Source organism: Cyrtonyx montezumae, unplaced genomic scaffold (assembly GCF_038088225.1).
Source record: "Cyrtonyx montezumae isolate F1298 unplaced genomic scaffold, pur_monq_1.0 scaffold_10, whole genome shotgun sequence".
Taxonomy (NCBI): Eukaryota; Metazoa; Chordata; class Aves; order Galliformes; family Odontophoridae; genus Cyrtonyx; species Cyrtonyx montezumae.
Genome location: NW_027071826.1, coordinates 48,226,546 through 48,249,579, shown reverse-complemented (window position 1 = coordinate 48,249,579; position 23,034 = coordinate 48,226,546). Strand labels below are relative to the sequence as shown.

The window sequence follows — 23,034 nt, the reverse complement described above, 5'->3', positions numbered from 1 at the left end:
GGCAGGTGACCTATCCCCAGCATAAGCCTTGTAATTGAGGTCTTGAAACCAGAAGACCATTTTCTGGGACAACATCACCCAGCCAGTACCTTTGGGATCCTCCTGGCTCGGCGCGTAGACAGCAGCTCACTTGCAGTACTCAGACTGTCCTCGTTGAGGCTGGAGGGGGAGGAGGGAATGCCAAGCTGAGCCAGCAGCAGCATATCATCATGGCTGTGCCGCTTAGGTAACCGTGGTAAGCGGTGGCTCTTTCTTTCTGACCAGTTCCCAACACGCAGAGACTGGCTGCTGGGCTTTGAAGGTAGCTGTGGGAATAAGAACAGCTTGAGCTCTTCCCTTCCTCAGCAACTCTGTGAGCGAGTGGTGACTATATAAAGACATCATGCTAGGTGAGCCACGGCCCTGCAAAGTTTGTGCAAAGGGGGGTGAAGGTCAAAATCAAGAGTGTCAGTGCCTACGGCTTTATCTTAATTTCAGAGAAAATGATAAACTGCATTTGGCTTTGAATTTCCATGCACCCACATCACATCAACACTGTGAGCATTCAAACCCAACCTAAAGTTTGGCAGATATCAAAACACTGATACAATGGGCCTGACCTATGAACCTATCTCTCTCACTCACACTGGTGAAAATCAAGTGACTACACTGAAGCTGCTATTTTATCCCAGAGAAAGCAGGAATCAAGCTTGCTGTATTTTCACTGCGTCAAAGTTAAGACCTGTTAACATGCAAAGACCTGGTTACAACTCTGTCCTGACTTCCCAAGGAACTTACTTAAAAGGACAAATTGGTCATCATTGCAGCGCGAAAGCAAAATCTCACTGACTAGATTAAATACCAAGTAGCATCTATCTTAAAAAAAACTGGGGCTCCCTTGGAACAGACCTCAGAGCAATTCTACCTAGCTCTTAGGAAGTTTACTTGTAGGCTGGCAGGGTCAAGTCCTAGAGCTCTCTTCCCAGCTTCCCTGTGATGCAAGTGAAAGACAAAAAGTCTTTCCCTCCATCACTCTGTACTTCACTTTGACTGTTTGCCAAACAGTCTTTCATGTATCAACCACAAACAATATTTCTAAAAAAACAGTACCATTTTGTTGAAAAACTGACAGCTGGCATTCAAGGATATCCTATGAGCAGTATAAACAACAGTACACCTGCAGTAGTAAACATCCCATTTGTTCTAGATGGAGGGCATACCTATCGCAGGGCCACGTGATCCGGGAATTAAGTGTTGGGTGTGTCTCTGTACATGTGGGTTTTGCATCACAAACAGAATAACATCAGTAAAACATCTTTTTTCTTCTTCTTTTAATCTCATGACTTGAAAAATTGCAAACAACGAACAGGAAAGTAGAAGTCACCATGGGATTCAAAATTACTGCAAGCCAGTGTTTGAGGTCTCTGTTTACCACAGGCCTACATGCCAGGAAAATCTACAGAAGTATATACTTTAATGAAAGAAACACTTCAGGAGAGGATTGCTGAAAGCATGCTGACCTTCTGGTCCCTTCTGTCTTGTTTATCATCTGAGGTCATGTTGCTAAACCAGCTATGTTGCTATGCTGGAAAAAAACGGGTGATAAATTGTTGCCAAAGCTGCCATTTTTCAGGAAATTGAGACTGTTCTATTTTAGGTCATTGGAGAGTTACCCAGGCCCATAGCTGACCATCTCTTAGTATCCCTTTGCTCTGTATATCAACAAAATGACACTGCAATTATGGCAGGACAGATGAAAACTCCTAGCAGTGTTTCAAAGGGAAGCTACCAGAATCAAGAGCCCTGTTGTGTAGACACTAGAGAATACTTATTTATTGAGAAATCTTACAGAAGTTGCTTTAAACTGTAAATTCCCCAGGTTCCCTTTGTAAAACAAAGAACAGTGGACAGCATATTACCACCATGGATCTATATGATACTTATCCTACTCAGACATCTTACTGGATGGCCTCAATGCTATCACAATTACTGTTAACACACAGAGCACAGCCGGAGGTCATTTCTCACTTGCTCCCCTTTCAGTAGCTTTGCTGAAAACATTCCTGTTTTGCAAATGACTGTCCAGGTGTAAGCTAAGAATCCTGGTAATATCTTTATCTCTAGGACTGTGATGCCCACATGTACACAAACATAGCAAAGGAAAATATATTCTGTTTTGTTCTAGGACAGTTTACATGACAAAAATGTAGATTCTTGTGATCTTTCATTAAGCTGCAAATTTTCTGTTGATTCAGTACAAAATAAAACTCCTTTAAAAGAGGTCTTCAATCTCAAAATTAAGCATGTGATAAATCTGTATTTTCCCTAATGAACACAATGATCCCACACAAACAACAAAGCAACCTGGCATGTCGTAGCTGTCACAGAACACACACTGCTTTGGAAAATCTTCCACAAACAGAAAGTCCGCAGGTGTTTTACTTTATGCTGCCATACAGCTTTGTTAAATGCAGGCACTCTGTTTTTTCTAATTATGTTACTCATTTCTTCACTGGGATAGGGAGGGAGTGGGTATACTTTGTCTTTTGCATCTTACAAGAAAAAATGCTGCATTACATACTTCACATTAACAAGTCAAAATAGAGCTCGTGTAACAATACATGGGCAAGACTAAGAAGCTGACCCCTCCCCCTCCCATCCTACTAAAAGCTTCAAAGCAAACACTGAGGTAATTCACAAAGAGGTGCAACAACACAAAAGGTTTAGGACCAGATTCAGCTGGCAGAAGGATTCTGCTTCAACTCATCTGTCCTTAGGCAGTGCTCATCAGGGCTATTTCAAACAGCAACCAGCTTCTGCACTGCAGCACTGCGACTCTCAGTTGCAGCTGCCAAGAGCACTCGCAGCAGCAATTTATGGATTTGATTGCATTCATTTTCCAGATACCCTTTTTCATTCAGTACAGCTGCTCTTCCTCATATGCCATGATTGATTCTTTTGCAGAAGCTTTAAACAAGCTTTCAAGTGAAGAAAGGAATATGCCCTCACGCCCTGTGACGCTGTGCATTACCTGGGGAGGTGATGTGTATTTCCTGTCCTGCGGAGTCCACATCCTGTGCAAAGAATCTAGGGAGTTCTCGGAGAGCTGATGGGATTTTCGGCCCGCGTGACGGCCCTTCAGCTCCACATCCTCATACGGGTTTTCCTTGGACGACTCTCCTACACGTTTTTTTTTTTTTAAAGAAAAACAGAAAGGAATGTAAAATTAAAAAAAATAATCATGTGAACCAAGTGAAAAAGTTTTAGAAAAGCTCCTCAGCTTTCAGCATGACTCATCCCTCTTGCAGCTGGAAGTATTTGGAGGAGAACTTGGCTATGAAGTCAACTTCTTTTTATTTTTACTTTTTTTTTCTTTTAATAAAATGCAAAGATTTCACAAGATGAGCTTCTGAGCATCTGCAGCTGTGCAAAATTTATTGATATATAAAAACTAAGGCACATAACTATGTTAAAGTGCATCAGTAGATTTTACAAATCTATAGCAGCCACTCAGGGTGAAAAGAACAGCAGTAAATAACTGTTCTCAACATACCGCCCTTACACGTGATAAGACAACTTTTATTTGATGCTACTTTCATTTTTCTCTTGCCTGGAGAGAAGGCAGAGAAAGAATAAGCACTTCAGCTCAGCAGTGCCAAGGGACAAGACTGAGAAACGTAGAAGATGAGGGAAGAATTTCTGCAGCAACCATGCTGCATCCTCAAAGTGTTGTTTAAAATACATCATACCTTCTAGCCAAGCAGCCATTCTTTTCAACTTATGTGAAATCAGTATCTCCTGGAAGGGCATTCATCCCACCAGAAATACATAGAGGCTTGATCAGTTAACCACTAAATATGAGACAAATAAGAAATCAATTGAAAAGCATACTGCAATCTTTGTCTTTTCAGCCTTTGAAAACCAGAAACACTGTTCATAGCATGAATTTAAGTGAGGTGCAAAAGTCTACAGCAGCCATTTCCATCTAAGGAGTGGTGGAGCAACTCATCATCTTTACAGGAATTCTAAACTCAGTAAACCTCTCACCAAATTAAGTACAAAGTTGAATGAACACCATCAATAAATGTAAGCTTTGCGTCCCCTTTTTTAGATCCTGTATTTGCAGAAACATGAAACATGCAAGAAGTTCAAAGATTTTGGACAAGCTGTTTTTTGTAGTTTTATCTGCAGGTGACTATAGAACTCCTGGGTTTCATACAATTTAAATCACAATTCAAACTACTACGTATAAGCTTTAGAAGAAATCCAGACTTCACTGCATACGGAATTAATCAAGAATTGAGGACAAAAAGCTAAGAATGGTTTACATTTCACACTGTTCCAGAAAATATTCACCACTCCTACAGAGATGACAGCCAAGGTACAGCTATTTTCAATGAGAGCAAAGCTTGTATTAGTATCCTGCCTTTTCGATTATCAGTTTTTCATTCTAGACAGAATATTTTATTTCCTGGTTTCACAAAAGAAAACAAAAACAGTTTGTGCCTTCTACTTTACTGAAACATGGCCTGCTTGATTCATCAATTACAGTGATAAGAGCTTTCACTTAGCAAGTTCACACATTCACATATCACAAGTAAAAGTACAGTTTTGCTTCAGCAGTGCATCATACTAAGATTTCTAGTCAAACATAAGGAAAGACTGAATGCGTTAGCATTGTTTTAATTAAAGGCCTGAATGACTGCTGCTCTTGAAGAATGTTTGAGTTGGCAGTCGCAACCTATTATTTCATCCAGAGGGAATCTGATTCTAGAGGCTGCACTATCAATAGCCTGCCCACACGCTGTGTGGAAAGAATGCCTTCAGGTGCACGAGGTATGCAAAAGAAAGAGTCACAGCAAGAGTCAACTTTGCAAAGTGCCCTTACTTACAGCTAAATGGACTGTCGGGGCATAATAAAATTTCTTGTAAGCCCAAGTCAAGTATAGGTTAAGCAAGAATTTTAGAATGGATTAACAGATTTCAAAGTACTCAGCTACATTAGACAGCAATCAAACATATGCTTGCTTGAGAAAACAAATCTTATTACATTAGTCTGCTTACTACCCAAATTCCCAAGAAGAAACAAGTTCATCCGCTGAAAAGAAATCCTGTCTAAAACAGAAAGCATTTTCTAAGTTTATGGTGATTCTCCTTCCAAGACATCATGGAAAGCAGAATTGTTTGAACCCAGCTAAATTCAGCAATACTAATATTGATATAAAATATTAAGTTTAAACGCAGGCCAGGAGAAGTCTTGGATGAGAAGAGAGGGAGGAGCAAGAAACTAAGAGCAGAGGCTGCTTTTCTGACTCAGATCCTCTACCAGAAGAATTTGGCTCAGGCCAAATTCCTCTTCAGTGTTACGTGGAGGTCAGTGGAGACACGACAGGGATTTTAACCCCTTCCCTATAGCAGTCTGATTTTTCCTCAGAAGTCTGGTTTGCCATTCAGTAACACTTCTAATTTACTGTTATCATTTACTTAGAAACAAAATTATCTTTGGGTTGTTTTTGTGTTTTTTTTGTTTGTTTGCTTCTTTTTTGTTTTTAATGATGTTCTCAGATTAAATCCACTTTTTGTAAAAGAATATCCGCTTTCTCCGTGAAATCTCTGGCACTGAAACAGACTGATCAATCTGAAAGAAAGTGGTTTTGCTGATTTGGCATTTGAACCAAGCATCTTGTTCACTCAATGAACTAAGAGATCATTTATTTGTGCAGTCTTCAGCAGTTTTTAAGCCTGAGATTGTCTCACTTTTTTTTTCCGATTATTCTTATTTTTAGTATATAAGCTCTTCTTGGTGGATGAGACACAAAGATCACACATACAAAAAGAGCACTAGGAAGCAGAAACCAGCTGATTTCTGGGTGTCAAGAACCTCAAGAAATCTAAGACTAGAAGCAAGTAGAAGAGATGCTGCGGGCTTCCTAAAAAGACTTAGGACAGCATTCAACCCCATCCAAGTACATAATGACACCACTCCATAGGCATGAAGACCTGGGGAACAGGTGGGTACCAGCACGTGTGAGTCCTACACTGTAGGAACGGCAGTGGTGGCAGATGCTGCTGCAACATGAAAATGAGGAAGGCTTCCATATAGCTGGGCTGGTTCCAGAAGTTTGCAGCTTTGATCACTGCGTTTCTCCTCAACACCATCTCTAATCCCAGAGATCAAGGTAAGGAATGTTTGTAAGTCTGCAAACTGCAGTGGTTTTCAATTCATTTGGATTTGCTGTAAAAGAAATCATAGTTACAATGAAAGCGTAATGTCCTTTTTTCTTCCATATGGATGTCTCTGTTGGATGCCAAAAGGAGAGAGACGACACACTATAGGGCCACACTTGTCCTAATGAGGCTGATCTAAGTGCTGCACAAGACAAGAGCAGACAAACTCTGACTTCAAAGAAAGCTGAGTCAGACCCCAGAACACACATATGGTCACATGGAATAGCAAACTTTTGGTAATTAATGTCTCTGAACACTAGCCCTTCTCCCAGATAAGTCTGATCAGTTCCTTTCCTTCTACAGGCTTGTTTATATTCCCTTTCTTTTATTTTCCTTCAAGTTTCCCATTCCCTCAAACTCTACGTACCAAACTGCTGAGTTAACACAGGACATTATCTACCAGACATTTATCTTCAGAAGGTCTTACAGGCAATTTAGCCATTTGTCCATAGAGGAAAAGGAAAAAAAAACAGATGAAATAGCCAGGGATCTTTAGAGAAGCCACAAGGACTGCAGTGCCTTGAGCTTAAGCATCAAAGAGTTTCCTCTAGCAGTGGCAATGCCTCCATCCGTGAAGCTCTGCAAGTCAGCCCCACCAAGTCTGGAAATAGCATGCAGCATTCCTCTGCTCAGCCCTCGCATTGTGGCAAATGGGAAGGAGGGGCAGATTCAGCAAGCCTGCCTCATGCTGAGAAAGGAGAGAAAAGTAAGATGGAGGGGAAGAAGAACCACAGGCAGACACTTCTCTATAAATGGCAGAAAACAGGGAAATGCGTATCTTCTTTCTAGATAGGAGAAATAATTAACAGAGAAACCACATGATTCACTAAGTACTAGCTGTAGCTTCTGCCTTTAGCACCAATAGGAAATAAGAAACGAGAAGAGTTTATAGAGCAATGGAAAAGGCTCATTAAATGGCCTTAAATGTTGTGTCTAAATCAGGAACCAGTGCTCACAGTGGGAAGATGCTTTCTCCAGAGAATGATGCTGGAAGCCCAGGCTCTGAGCCACATGGCCAACGGAGGTGGTACAAGCAGCTCACAAATGACTGAGTGTCCAGTTCCTGTGTGCTACAGCTTGTGCATAAAATATAATGCAACTAATCTATTTTACATTATAAAGAACAGGGAGATCAAAGCTTCAATTGTCTTCACAGGGAAGAATTGGGAAGAAAAAGCATGTCTCTCAAGAGGCAAGCAGTAGGAGGAAGCAGTGGCAACACATGGGCAGGAAAGGGGGCCAGGCCCAGACAGTTGGAACTCAGAGTGAGTAACACTCGAAGGGGCTGTACCCAAACAAGTCATCTGCATGAGTGAATAGCAAGGGAGTCATACACTGTGCAGTCTTACAGCTCCCCAGCATCTCTGGGGTACCTAAGTCCAAAGAACTGCTCAAGAGTGAGAAGCCTGGTGTGTTCTGTGTATGCATTACTCATTCATTTTATTCATTAAATTACATGATCGTCAATTCACACAGCCAGTGCTGGAGAAGCACTCATCCATCAGGATGTTTATGATCATAATGAGGTCAAATGGATGAAAACCACAAAATCCCCACACTTACATAAAATATCCAAGCTTAGATCATTAAGACATAGATGAGCTCTTTCAACATCAGAGAAGCTGCAACTGTGCATCTCAGCTAAGGAATTTCAATGTCAAATTACAGCTGAAATGCATAATATTTGATTTAAGAAGTTATTTCTAAACAGCACTAGGTTACAAACTACTATCCCACTTGAAGTCCTGTCACCTGGTGTATTGGATTAGTACAGTGTCCTCAGAAGAGTAGTTGAGCACCTGCAATACATAGGATGACAAGTCTAAACTGTGATCAGCCTTTTCAGCCCTGGACTATGGAGATTGTATCACAGTTTTCTAAGCTTATCCAATTTTGCTTTGCCAGGTAATAAATACAAGAAAGGCTGCAGAGATTTTTTAGCCCTCTGCTCTCTAAGCAAGAATTAACTGCTGAAGAACAAGTTTGTCTGAGCAGTCAATAAAAATACACTCCAAAAGCTTCACCCATTTAAGCAGCCTGTCCAAAATTATGTGAATGAATTTAACCAATGAGCGACTGATAGCACAGTACAGCTTCACCATGCAAAAAAGGCTTGCACTTCAAAGAGGCTGAATTCAGTTGACCTCAACAAAGTCTCTCTATGAATTTAAACTAGGATATGAGAGAGGATCATCATGATCATTTTACACTCCATTTCACCGTCGTGCAGTAACCGAACAGAAAATCAGAATAAAAAGATCACAGAGAATCCAAAAGAAGCTGTAGTGGTGATACAGCAGTGAAACAGACTTCATATAGAAAAATAGGAATCTAAACAAATCATAACATGATGATTAAAAATAACTGAAGTTCATGCATCCCCATAGTGGCGTACACCCAGCAGCCTGAACATCAATGGGATGAGAGAGCTAGAGTGTTTGGCCCTTCTCTGACAGGCCAATATGAAATTGTTTTATTTAATGTGCTATGGCTGCCATTACCCTACATTAAAATTACCACAATTACACTGTTGAAAAATCTTACATTAATTTTAGACTTTGAAAGGCAAACGAGGGTCACGAAAAAAGACAAACACGCATTTCTCTGGTCACAGCCTGCACCATCATGTTGTATCAATCATAGCTGTCTTTTACTAACAGATTTTCTAAGAAACTATTGCTAAGAGTCTGAGGAAAAGCTGGAGTGTTTTCAGAGATGACTAACACAGCACAGTTAGCAGAGGTGCAGCCTCTCCAAGTTTGCTTCAGCTTCACAGCAGCCCAGCAAATCCAGTTTCTCCCAGATTCATACAACCATTTTGATGTGAGACAATTATACGATAGAAAACAATGTGGTATTATAGCATGACAGACAATAATGTGGCATGTGATGATGGGATTTTACTGGAAAAATGAAGAGCCCCAGCTCACTAACCCTTTTCCACGTTTACGGGAAGAACTTTACAAAATATTCTAAGTCGAAAGCAATGTGAAGCTAAAACATCTTCCAGCTGGAACTCAGTCATCATTTCTGCAGCTTCTGGCATGCTTAATGGAGTATTCAGTAAAACAGCTAAATCATCGCATTTGTTACATGACATGTACCATGTCCAATTCACATCAGAATTCAAAACAACTAGTCTGATCAGGAGAGATGAGGTGCTCTAACACAGTGTTTTGAGAATTGGACTCCACAGGGAAGGAAGATGAAGCCACTGGCATTCCTTCCATACTCGGGATCCTACTTGAAGAGCCACGCCTGCCTTTTTTTTAACTGCAAAGACACTCACCTGGGTTAGGCCGCCCTGATGCTGTGCCTAATAATACTGATTTGAGACATATTATTTTATCTTCTCTCTTATGTGGTTTGACACATTGTGAAATAACTACAAATTCAGCTCTGTAAATTCTCATCTCTCTGGAAAAGACTGTACTTATTCACATACAACAATCTCCTGCACTTCACTCATTTCAAGGAGAGCTGGAAGCATCACAGTAACATTTTGCTTCCTGAGTGACAACTGAATCTTGAATACATGACTATTGGGGATATAATTAACTCTCCCTCATTAAAAAAAGAAAAAAAAAAGGAGGGGGGGAGGCTTTTGAGGACTATGAGGAAGGCCCATGCTAACCTAGAGCTAGCTGTTTTGATGTAGTGCAGAAGTTAAGCAAGAAACTCATTCTCCCCAAACTGAAATGAGATGCTTAGATAGTCAACAGAGCAAAACAGATAAACAATCTTGTACGACCAAGTGGTTTTACTTTTCAGTCACCTTCGGCATCAGTTGTAACAAGGTTTCATAATACATCTCCTGAATCATAGTGATTAAGTTGCTATCCTTTCTCTAACTCCTCTTCCAGTGCAAAAACGATTCAAGAAAAACATCCAGTTGTTAGAAGGGCTCAAGATAACCAAAATGTGACACTGAACAGGTCCAGAGAGCAGAAGGATGCATAAGAAACCCTCCCCAGCAGGTCCAGCTTCCCCTTGGACCATGGACCATAGGAAGCTCCCATCAGGAGCCCACCAGCAAGATCCCAGTTGGAAACTCATCCTGGTCACAGAGATTTCATAGCAATATGCTGGGCACATTGCTTTACATTCTAGTCTGTTTTGAGCTTTCAAAGTAGACACAGTAGCTGTCTGTAGCTCATTTCTTCTGTTTTTCTCTTTTTCCCATTTTCCTCTCTTCACAGGCCAAATTTCCCACGCAATTTAACTATCACCTTTTATTTAAAGCCAATCTGAAATAATTTCACTCAGATGACTGAGAGTTTCATAGGCTCCAGAAAAGCTTTCTGTCTGGCTTCATCCATTACTTCTCAACAAATACAAACAGAGATGGGCTTGAATCCAAGTGGTCTTTTCTGTGCTGGGAAGAAGACTTAATTTCCATCAAGAACATGTGATGACTGTCTCCACTGAGTACAGAGAAACTGTTGTGTGGAGGTAGAGAGACATGAGAATATGGAGAAGGTTTCAAGGTAAGCTTTCTAGCAGCCTCTGTCACAATGAACAGTATATCAAGCCCCAGACACAAAGACATGTGCTCTTTCAGAAACTGAACTCTACAGTCAAATCTATGACTGGGTGACCAGACAGGTAGATGAGGGAAAGGCTGTTGATGTAGTCTACCTGGACTTCAGCAAGGCCTTTGACACGGTCTCCCACAGTATTCTCCTAAGGAAACTGGCAGCCCGTGGTGTGGACAGGTTCACTCTTCTCTGGGTGGAGAACTGGCTGGAGGGCCGTGCCCAGAGGGTAGTGGTTAATGGAGTTAAGTCCAGCTGGCGTCCTGTAACAAGTGGTGTCCCCCAAGGGTCAGTTTTGGGGCCCATCTTGTTTAATATCTTTATTGATGACCTAGACGAGGGAATTGAGTGTACGCTCAGTAAGTTTGCAGATGACACAAAGCTGGGAGGATGTGTCAAACTGCCTGAGGGTAGGGAGGCCCTTCAGAGGGATTTGGATAGGCTGAACAGCTGGGCTGAGCTAAATGGGATGAGGTTCAATAAGACCAAGTGCCGGGTCCTGCACTTTGGCCACAATAACCCCATGCAATGCTATAGGCTTGGGGCAGAATGGCTTGAAGAATGTAGAGAGGAAAAGGACCTGGGGGTGTTGGTTGATGCTCGGCTCAACATGAGCCGGCAGTGTGCCCAGGTGGCTAAGAAGGCCAACAGCATCCTGGCCTGTATTAGAAATAGTGTAGCCAGCAGGAGCAGGGAGGTGATCATCCCCCTGTACTCAGCTCTGGTACGGCCGCACCTCGAGTACTGTGTTCAGTTTTGGGCCCCTCACTACAAGAAGGACATTGAGGCCCTGGAGCGTGTTCAGAGAAGGGCAACAAAACTGGTGAGGGGCCTGGAGCACAAGTCTTATGAGGAGCGGCTGAGGGAGCTGGGATTGTTCAGTCTGGAGAAGAGGAGGCTCAGAGGAGACCTTATTGCACTCTACCACTTCCTGAAGGGGGGTTGTGGTGAGGAGGGGGTAGGCCTCTTCTCCCTGATAAGTAATGACAGGACGAGAGGGAATGGCCACAAGTTGCGCCGGGGAAGATTTAGATTAGACCTGAGGAAGCATTTCTTTTCTGAAAGAGTGGTCAGGCACTGGAATGGCCTGCCTAGGGAGGTGGTTGAGGCACCATCCCTAGCGCTGTTCAAGAAGCGTTTAGATGAGGTGCTAAAGGACTTAATTTAGTAGTTGGGTAGAGATAGTGATAGGAGGATGGTTGGACTAGATGATCTTATAGGTCCTTTCCAACCTTATGAACTTATGAACTTATGAACTCTACAGACTTTGGATTCCCAGGGACTCTGCTGCCAGGGAAACACCAATACTTGTCCAGGGCAGGAACAGACATTTATGCTCCTCGTCTCAAGAAGTCAATGGAGAGAAATAAACTGAAAGATTTGATTTAGAGGGAATTTCCACCTGTTCTACTCTGACCCTCGTTCTAAGGAGTTAAAAACGCAGTAAGAGTTCTTGCCCTCCTACAGCAGATTTCTCTAACTCTATTTAATTTCAAAATTGTGAATGCAACTTCTCTTTGCAACAAACACAAATTATAATTTGCATGGTTTTATTAGATTTTCCTCAAGACAAAGATGCTATTGTTCCCTTTACCTTTCCTGGTGAGGATAACAAGTGTTTACTTCTTGATATCAGGTGAACAATACCACAGAGACAGCAGGGATGAAATAAAAGTATTTAAATATCTCTACTTAGGGGAAACAGACTGGAATACTGAAACCATATGGCACATATGACAGGAAATGCTGTTGTCCACAAGCACAGCAGAAGCAACTGTCTCAGACATCTCTTAATACTATGATAGTTTCTTAAATTTGCACAAAGCCACGCATGGTTTCCCCGATTGGATTCATAAAGCCACATCAATTTTGGTCTGATTAAAGACTCACTCGAAACCACAAGAAGGAAAACAATGTTGAGTTTACTATGACTGCCACATTCCTGTGAATGCTAGTACAGAAGATGAATGAAGTCCACATGGTTCTTTGCACATGGAATACAGCTCTGGTTAATATTAGGAATATGTATCCCTTTATAAAAGTGATTTTTGGCTATAACAGAATGGATCATTTTGCTCCAACCCACTGTCTTGAAATAAATGTGCAGCTATATCATCTATTAAAATGTACATAAGTATTACAAAATTAAACAAAGACTTTTTCATGATGTCACTGGATGTCAAAGAACAATGGCTTTTGAAGTATATACAAAAAAATTTTTTTTTGCACAAAAAAAGTCAGCTCTCTAAATAATGTAAAATAGCCACAACAGTTCATCAGTAAAGAAGAAAACAATTATGCTGTTCAAGCTACCTACAAGCATTTAGGGAAGTAAGATATTCAACCAGTTATGGTTGAATAAAAAACAAAACAAACATAAACCAAACAGAAACAAACAAACAAAAAATCACCACAACTTCTTGAGCAATTCTTTGCAAAGAAAATCTAACGCAGCAGTGACCAAATTATTTCTAGCTTTGAAGCAGATGTAAATCTATACAATAAGCTCACTCTTACAGGCACCTGGTTTGCATGATATGGAAGTGCTACTTAGAGACCAAGGTCTAGCACTACTGGTATAAATTATGCAGATGTGATACACAAAACTATGATGGCTTCTTTAAGGCTGGAGATCAAACTGCTTTGGCTTGTCTTTAATCAAGCTTGACAGCTTATAAGAGTTATATTGACCCGATATTCCCCCCGCACTGCCTGTATTGAATGAAGTGATTTGGAATGAGACTGTTAAAGAGCAGTACAAAACAATGAAGTTCTGTGTATATCCACAGATGAGAAATTTTGCATTCTTTTCCCATTGCCCTGCCGAAGCGCACAAATTACAATCTGCAGGGAGCAAGCTTACAGCTCCCATGAGCTGGAAGAGACCATTGTGATTTTATTCTACTGAACCCAAGATTCTTTTTCATTTGAAGAACGATTCTCACCAGCACAAAGACCTGTTTTCACTTCGGCTGACAAACCAAAGACAGAATTTACTCAGTAGGTCAAAGCCCCAAGCAAAAATCTGTGGTCACTCTGTCCCTTGCTGTATCAACTGCCATGACCGAAAAGAGTTTTGTTCTATCACATCCAATTGCCTTTCAAACATTTTATAGAGTATTAGAATGCCTCTGAGCCCCCCTTTTACCAGCTTCCTCAGCCTGTCTTCAGGGGTCACGCGTTCTAGGGCTCCAACTATCTCGGTACCCCTCCAGTGTTCAGTAAATAAAGATCCATTGTCCAAAGGAAAATGAAGTATCCTTTGTACCTACTGCAATAGTACAACACTGAAAGAGTTAAAAATAGTGCAGATATTCATCATTTGTGTGGAAAATCCGTGCTCTGAAGGGCTGCCCAACTTTCAGTAATTATAACAACTTTTTTGATGTTAAAAGAATGTATGCACAGGCCATAACATTTCCTTCTAAGACCAAAAGAAACATGTTTTTCTGGTGAGGTTTAATCAAAACAGCATTCTCATTGTGCATTCCTGATGGTTCTATAGCTAAAGGAAACTTTTTTTTAACCAGCAACTAGAACTGAAGGGAACCCAGGGATTGTGCTACATACAGCCTTTTTGGGGTAGTCCTCCCAGAAGTCCTGAAAGGCTTAGGCTGACCACAGAGGGCCTCTGAGGTAAATCTTGCTATTATTGACTATATACAGCTCTGGAAACTGTATCTATTTACATATTTACACCTCTCAAAGCTTCATGTCAAGACTGTGATAAAAAGAATGTGAATGTCTGTATCTTGAAAAGAACAGAAGCAAGCCTATTTCCAATACCACTCAACAAAGTTTGAAAGGATCAAGACCTCCTGCATGCAAACAAAGAATTATGCTTGTTCCTATACATCAGAATAATTTATCTTTCATTTCATCTGTCTTTGCTAACAGCACTGAATATTCCTGCACAAGGCATGTGTTCAACAAGGCATGTTCTGAACACAGCTACTCAACAAACGATTGTGAATCCATGTAGCGCAACAGCTTCTTACCTACAATGTCTTCATAGGCATTTTCTTCTAAAGTGCTCTTAGTTCCAAATTTATGCTGGCTCTCAGTCCCATTTTCAGTTGGGGAGGAAGGGTACAATGATTGCAGACCTGATGCATCCTCAAACTCAAAGGATTTTCTGAAGTTTAAAACAATAAGTAATTAGTAACTAGAATGCAAAATGACTCCAACAGTTATCTGAGCAGTAAAGAAATGCATATGAACTGACTAAAAAATAAATCGCACGTCATGTGTTAAGAGGACTTGTAGAGGGCCCTCATGTTCTGTACTGACAGCAGTCCTCAGTATAACAAACTATGACACTTTTATGGAGTTGGAAGTACTGTTATCCCCATTATGCAGAGAAGGAGAAAACACCAAGAAAGTATGTGACATTTTTCAAAGGTTACAGAGTAAGTCAGCTACATAGTCCTCAGATTAGAAGTTGTTCTGTCCTTGCCAGAAACTCAAGAAAAATGTGTCTCTCTCCTCAAGAAAAGGACATTTCTCTGGAAAGCTTTCCTTCACTGGTTGCCATAGGAGATGTAAACCTTAGTTAGAAAACACTTGCGTGTCTTGAACCTTCAGATATCTCCCCACGTAAAGGACAGTGTAAAAATGCCAAAGGCAGAGTCAAATGTAAAAAAAAAAAAAAAGTCACCTAATTGCCTTGCACAACCTGTGTCAAGCACTGGCAACAAAGGACAAAGCATGGAAGAAACAAATGCTATCTGGGATGGATGAGTAACCCTGGCTGATGCCTGGGCTCTGAAGATTTGGGCTTTCTAGCAAAAACAAAAACAAAAAAAAAAGAGAGGAGCAGCTGGCCCAGATAGATTCCTGGAGAAAGAGGAGAGAGTGAGTCCTGGCCCCTCTTGCCTAAGCTTACTCACCTCACCAGGGGCGAGGTTTGTCTTCATACCTCTAACTAGACATAGGATAAAAATGCACACTGCAGAAGCTGGAGTCCAAGCCCTCCCTATTCCCTGGTTTGCCCAGCTCATATTTCCTGAGTCAATATCCACAGTGAAGCTGGGAGGTACATGGTCTGCACTGCCAACTCTACCAGAACCAGTGCTCATCTGATTGACTTAGGGCTGAAGATGAAATGGAGTGAAAAAATGAGCTCACTGAAGAGCGTTGCTGTAAGGCTTGTATAAGCTGTGCTGATTCCCATACTTCACTGTTACCCAACACAGATTAATAATAAACCTTCCCACCACTCCTCCCCCACTCATTGTCGGTGTCAGAAGACTTCCAGCCTCCAGGGAATATCTATCTCACATGGATATGAAAAGCGGAAGGGCATGTTACCTGGGCACCAGGTCCTCAGAATACAAACTGGCTAATAAGAAAGACTTCCTCCACTTTATTGCAAAGTTAAACCAACCACCAGAAAAGCTGCTTTCAACCAAATTATTAGGAGAATATAGATATACACAGTCCCTCCTCATGACATCCCAGCTTGTGAAAACCACACACGTTCCAAGGAAATGGATACCTATCCTGTAAAATGTCAAACTGATTTGCAAGAATCAATAGATACGTGTGAGAGCACCACAAATTCTGAAGCTTATACCCCTCTAACCATAACTTTAATTAATAATTCATAAATATTGCTTCTGCTTTGGGCTCATGCCTACCAGCATCATTTAGGACCATGGGCCCATCACTGAACTGTGTTGCCTCATTTTCCAACAAAATGACAGGAAGCTCAGCCTGCAGAACAGCAGGCACAAGCACAAATTGCACCTCTTCTTGAATAAAGCTTTCAAAATTTCAGCTCAAAAATCAATTGCGACAAAATACCGTGGTTCTTAAATGACTTGTTTGGCCCCAAATTCAGTGTGAGCATGTACTCAAAGACTGACTTTGTTAACTTAGACCTAAGCTACAAAATGATCCTGTGGCCAGAATTATCTCTCATGATCCATTCCTCCCTCCACTCATCACACAGACCACTTTATACATACTGTTTTATGTCTTGTCCCTTAGCTTTCCAATAAAGGCTATTATTTATATCTGAACACTGAAAAAGCACTGTCTTCTGTACTTAGCGTATGCTGAACAAAACGAGGGCAGCTTTACTTCGCAGATTCTCATTAAAACCTAGATTTGTTTCCTGTAATTGAGATTATTGCCAGGACTCCAAGATAAGCATTGCTAATCAGAGCTTGGCTTCCCACACTTTACCCTTTCTCAAAAAACACCAGCAGAGATGCGTGATTCATTTCAGAAGCAGGTGTTTCTTGAAAGAAGAGAATCTGAAGGCTACTCTTCTTTTCCTGCTCCAGCACTATTCAGGTCAGGTTGTACTGACATAAACTTATAATTAATTGAGACATCATCAAGCTCCAGATGCAGAATTCCTAGCGTTTCTCTGAAATGTTGTCTAGTAGCTACTTAGAGAGCTCATCACTAGATTACAGCTGTGTATTGTACACACTCGCAGACAGCTGAACACATTCAAAATGCAGTAGTTTGAAATTTTATCAATGATTCCTACAGTTTTCTAAATGGAGAGCAGAGTTCTACCAATTCCAAAAAGCCAAGGGGAATCGTCTAATTAAAACAAGTGAAACTCCACAGGCTACTGTGGAAATACTGCCATATACTTTGCTCATTATTAACTCAAGAATAATCTGTGCTAAAATGTGGCTTTCTCAACATTAATCCTCTACAGCTGCTGATAGTAACTTAGGACAATATTTCTAAGCACTGAATTAAACAACACCACCACTATTGCATAAAACTGACACGACTGTTGTGGTAGCAAGCTTTGGAAACACAAATCTGCTGCAGACATGTTTTGCAGTAAACAGACACAGGGCTACAACAGATGAGTTACGGTCCTGCTACAAAGAGATAATGAAATTATGCTCCATTAAAAGTCTCATGTAAGGGCATTTGTGCCAAAATGACCTAAAGCTTTTTCCAGGGATGGAGGAACGCAGGTTGGAGAACTCCAAAACTGTAGCTATGCAGGAGTACTTCACCCATGCACTCCATCCATGCAGTCCAACAGATAAAAGCACACAACTCCTAGCATTTCTCCAGTCAAAAGCACTCTATCAGGGGGAGACTCTGAACTATAGTTACTTAAAAAATAAAAAATAAACCACAGCTATGAATTCGAAGATCAACCACAAGACATTTCCTTTAATTTTACCTATTCTGGGATTTTCTGTGAAAGCGTGACTCTTTCTTCTGCCTTCTGGTCACAGGGGGCGCGGGGGTGGATGGGAGGGGAGGAGGAGCAGCAGGCGTAGGAGATGGAGGTAGGCCATTGCTTGGTTTACTTTTGTGGTTTTTGTCTGCTTCGTACTCAAAGGTGCGTTTGGGCTTGGGGACGGGATTCACCACTGTGTTCGTTACGCTTTCAAGAAGCAATTTAGGGTCAGCAGAGTTTGCAGTAACCCCCTGCTTTGCCTTATTGCTTATCTCAGCCTCAGTAGGTGTTTCTGGTTCGCTCCCCAAAATAACGCTCCCTCCTTTGCTACTACTTAGGTTTTCACTCAGTCCCTCCACAGCACTCAGAGACTTTTTCCTCCCTTTATCAATGCTGTAACAACTGCTTGGTAACTGGGGGAGGCCCCTGCCAGGCTGCTCTTTTAGTGCTTGCTCGATCTTCTGTATTCTGTTGAGCACAGCAGAGGACTCTTTCCTCACGTGGCCCTTATGAAAAGCACCAGAAGGAAGGTCGCTCCTGCCTGGCCTCTTTTCTACCCTGTGGCAGGAGTCCCTGTCCAGCAGTTCCTCCTCCTCTGTTTCCGGGTAAGAGCACTCAGAAAACGTTCGGCTCATTCTTCTGAACCCTTTGAAATCGAACGCCTTGTCGCTGCACGGAGAGGTGAGCACGCTAGGGCAGCTCTCACTGCCCGACCTCTCCCCAGCATCCCTCTTGTCCACACACGTGTTCATCCTGGGAGACGGCTCCCGACGACATTCCCATTCTGTAATCTTCTGCCTGATGTCCAGCACCTGGGAGCGGACGCTCGTCCGGCTGAGGGATAGGTTCCTCAGGTTCACAGCAGTGCCTAGGGACAGAGTGCTCCGGGCCAGAGGATGGCTCCCTATTGCATCCCCATCCTGAGCCTCCTTTGGGCTCTCAGTTTGGTCCTCTGCCTTGAACACAGACAGCCTTTTATCTAAAGCTCCCACACTGATGGCTTTGAGAGGGTGGCTGGGAGAGTCAGTGTCCGATGGGCTGGTGGAGGTGCTGTGCAGCGCGGACGCACGGCTGCTCCAGTCCTTGAGGCGCAGCCGGGAGCCAGAGGCTTTGGTGAGACGCGTGGAGTGGCAAGAGTCCTCGCTGTCACTGAGGGGGTAGGCTGGGCTTCTTGGCGGGGACAAAAGAGGTGGTGGAGAGACTGACTGACACCTAGAAGCAGAAAGAAATAAAACATCAAGTCCTTAGGGAAACTACAGCTATTTGCCAAGCTTCTTCCGGCTGCAGGCAGAGCGGGGGTTGTTTGCACACCACAGAACTACCCCAAAGGGACCAGATACTGCTCAGCCACAGAGCCTGGAAAGGGAGAAACAGTACTTAGTTGAAGTCAGTGATGAACTGAGCATTCAGCGCGTTCAAAGCCAGTTTTCTCACCTCTATTTGACCCCCAATTTGTCCAGGTTTCCTGAGTTTAAACACTACAGAAACATTCTCATAGCAAACCGTTGCCATGAACGCATTTACCAGCTCCAACAGGACAGTTTCCTGGCCTTCCAGATTAAGGATTCCCTCTGCAGGAAAAGGAGATCATCAGGGAAAAGATTCCCACTGCAGTAATTGTAAAGACTGACCAACGAGGAGATGAGTTTACTCACTGGCTGCTTGAGTAAACCAAATTCTACAGCTGTCAGTTTTTGATTCATAATAACTGAAGCAAAGGATCCTTGTGGTCAACAACAGCATTTTTGCCACAGCACTTCAAATCCCCAACATATACAGTAAATAAGACAAGACTGGAAAAAGAAGATATGTCATGTCTTTGATGTGATGTTGTTGCAAACGGATTAAGCTCTCCTTATCAAAGAGAACAGAAGTAACTCTCTATCAAAAGAACATTACAGACTGAAAAACAGGCTAATCTTCCCACATTCCATGCTGAAGTATATTAACTGTACAGAAAGGTCTCAATGTCACCTTGGAAAAAACCCTCAGAACAGATTTTTGCAATGATCTGCAAAATTAGCCATTGTTATCATGGTGTTGTACAATGTTGCAAAGACTTTGAAAATAAAAAGACAAAAGGAAATTAAACAACCCATTAATCAGCTGGCTCATCATTGATGAGCCAGCAATAAAAAGCAATAAAAAGCCAAAACCATGTCAAAAGAAGGGGATTTTTACTGCTCTGCCACAACGCACACGTACAACCATAGCAGAAATAATCATGGCTCCTTTGACATTTTGCCCTAGGAATCTCTGTTTCAAAAAGAGAAGAAATAAAAAAGAAAGGATCCCAGTACACTGTGTTTCATAAGCAGCCCAGTTTATGTTTTACAAAGACTGTGAAAATCAAGTTGAGTTTTTGTTTTTTTGTTTTGGGTTTTTTGTTTTGTTTTTTGTTCATTTGCTTTTTACAGAATATCTTGTACGCATAAAAACCAAGTGGGAGAATTTTTTTGACCAAAAGAAGCTGCAGTAGCACATTATCAGCTGTAGTAAAGGAAGAAAAAGCTCAGAACAATCCTCGCTCTGGATGGTTTTTCCCCAGCAGCACAGACACAGGTACCAACCACTATGCATGAATCCAACAGTCCAGAGTACCAACATAACTGCTGAGACATACTTTGAGATGGGTTATTTTCTTCTTGAAAAACACAGTCCCAAACCAAATTATTAAGTTTCATCCCAGTTTCCTGCAGTTGGTGATACTTTGCTATCAAATCTCAGAAGCATCAGAGAAAAAAAATGAATGTTCTGGTCAGAAAAAGGCGATGATGAAACTACCACAAAAGGTACTTTTCTCTTTTTCAGAATCCTGGGAAATAAAGTCATTTTTGCACAGACATTACACTTTTTGGAGGCTTCTCTTCCTTCCTCATTTTGAAAAAATAAAAATTCATTCTTATGGAAAAGACAGATCTCACACAGAAGATGAGGGCGAACACTTCACCAACAATTACTTGAAGCTCAAAGAATTTTTTTTTTTTTTCATTTTATGTCAGAAAGGGTGCGTATCAGAATACACTCGTTTCATTTTGGGTCCCAGAAGTTAAATTTCCTGTCATTTTATGCAGCTTCAAACAGGTGACTTAAGATATCTCAGAAAATCAAAAGCAGGTGACAGAGGATGAGGTTTTGGCTGGCTGTCACAGCAGAGTGCAGAAAATTACCTAGAATTATCGTAGTCTACACTCCTTTGCACAGCACCTGACAAAACAACTTAAATCAGCCTCATCAGACCTGGAGGGTTGCCATGACTTTTCATTTTTTCCCACCTGTCTTGTCTAGATCTCTTCAGTTTAACATCATGACTATAAAAACATGTATTACTTTTAGCACTCCTCTAGCTTAGACTCAAGATAGCATTCTCCTTATATCTGTATGTGATGTACACCTGCCCTAGAGCTGCACTGACATTTGCCTCAACAGTACAAGGATTTTTAAGTGGAAATGTATTTCACATACAAAGAGCACAGCCTCCACTGCACCTTTTCAAGTCATGTTACCTAAATCCATTGTCAGGATTCTGCTAATGGACAGAACAGAACCTGTGAAGACGCCGTGCAGAATTCTTCAGCACACATTAACACTTCTTCCCTTTGCAGCATGGGAAAACTGACATTCAAATTAATTAGGCCCTTTGAGATTAAAAAAAAAAAAAGACTCCAAATGATAATCTATATTGACAGCAGGAATAAAATACAAGCTGATAGGGGCCAAATTAGTAACGGGACAGCAGAAGCAAAGAACATACCAACCATCTTCTCTCTGATTTCGTGTCACTGTAAGAAACATACTGTAAGTATTGCTGTCACTTTTCCTTATCTGGGAAGCTGTGACCATCTCCAGTCACCTTTATGATGCACACGGACATTTTCCTATCATTATTAATATTATTTCTTACTTACATTGTGGTTTAAAGATGCTAATCAGACCAGGAGCTCAATCTGTGGATACCACAGAATAGTTTCTGCAACAGCTCTGCTACAAAGATTCTAAGATAGTTTATTAACCATTCCAGAATGAGCGTATATAAATGCAACACGCTTATCCCTGTGTAAGAAAACAGTCTTGTAAAAGAGGTACCTTACTTCAGCTCCATTTTACCTTAAGAAGTATGAAGCATAGCATTTAGTGGATCCATTATAGGCTCCTGTTTTATATCTGACTTAGCAAACTTCTTTGCATGATGAACAGACTGCCAACACATTAGGTTTATCTAATTGTCCATAAATTCTAAGGTCTTTTGTTTGTGATGAGGTGCTACAATTTGTAGTTTTGACTGTTGTGGCCTCATTGCTCTACTATGCAATTTTACTTTAAAAGACAATGAAAAAATCAGGAATAATGTTTACGAATGCCTTATACAGAATATCTGGATCACCCAGAAGAGCAAGCAGTAAACGCAGGGCCCCTGGAAGCATCCTGCTATTCCTGTGTGGACCAAACTCCTAGCCTCTGTTTGATGTTGCTCATCCAATATTGTTTTTAATTGAATACCACAGCAGTTTTCATTCAGAATTTTTATGTTCCTGATAGAAATAGAAACACCATCTCTCTCTCATCTTTCCAGTTGTTTTCACTGTCAGGAAGAGGTTTGTTGATTCATCAGGAGAGGCAGAAGGAGGAAAAGCAAGGCTTGCATGACCTGCAGAAGTTGCACAATGATTCTTCTTAGAAAATACAAGCCACTCTTCTAAATCCTAGGCTCCTAATGAATTGGCAGCACTTAATGCTTGATATTGAACCCCAGAAGGCAGTTACAAAACTCCCACTCACTTCCTCTGCACAAGTTTGGGAATGTAGAGCAAAAGGCCCTTTTAAGACACGTGCATTGTCAAGTTCTTGGGATACAACAGTTAACAGATAGATTCACACTGCTTTACTCTGTGAACTTCAGTCATTCAGGTAGAAGAAACAGGAATAACCTAACAAGAAAGAGAAGCAAAACCTTATCTCTTTGGCTTCAGGCATGCTTTCGCTAAAGGACAGTAGCAAGTAACAGAACCAAGAAAATAATTCCAAAAGCCAAACAACAGATAATAAAGTGCTCCTTCCTCCAAGTAACCTACTTCTCTTAGAACAATATTCTCTCACGGGCAAAATAATTCCACAGTCTTTTAAATG

The 23,034-nt window shown here is 41.4% G+C and overlaps 1 protein-coding gene across 2 annotated transcripts in view; it reads right to left on the bottom strand.

Annotated features, from left to right (window-relative positions):
- Positions 1–23,034, bottom strand: part of DENND2B (DENN domain containing 2B) — a 151,913-nt gene that overhangs the window by 39,243 nt on the left and 89,636 nt on the right. For both annotated transcript variants that reach the window (XM_065755300.1, XM_065755301.1), the window contains 4 exons: positions 17,908–19,119; positions 14,741–14,877; positions 3,011–3,159; positions 90–305 (listed from right to left, as the gene is read on the bottom strand). In XM_065755300.1, the coding sequence (XP_065611372.1) occupies positions 90–305; positions 3,011–3,159; positions 14,741–14,877; positions 17,908–19,119 (1,714 nt within the window). The remainder of the gene's footprint in view (positions 1–89; positions 306–3,010; positions 3,160–14,740; positions 14,878–17,907; positions 19,120–23,034) is intronic.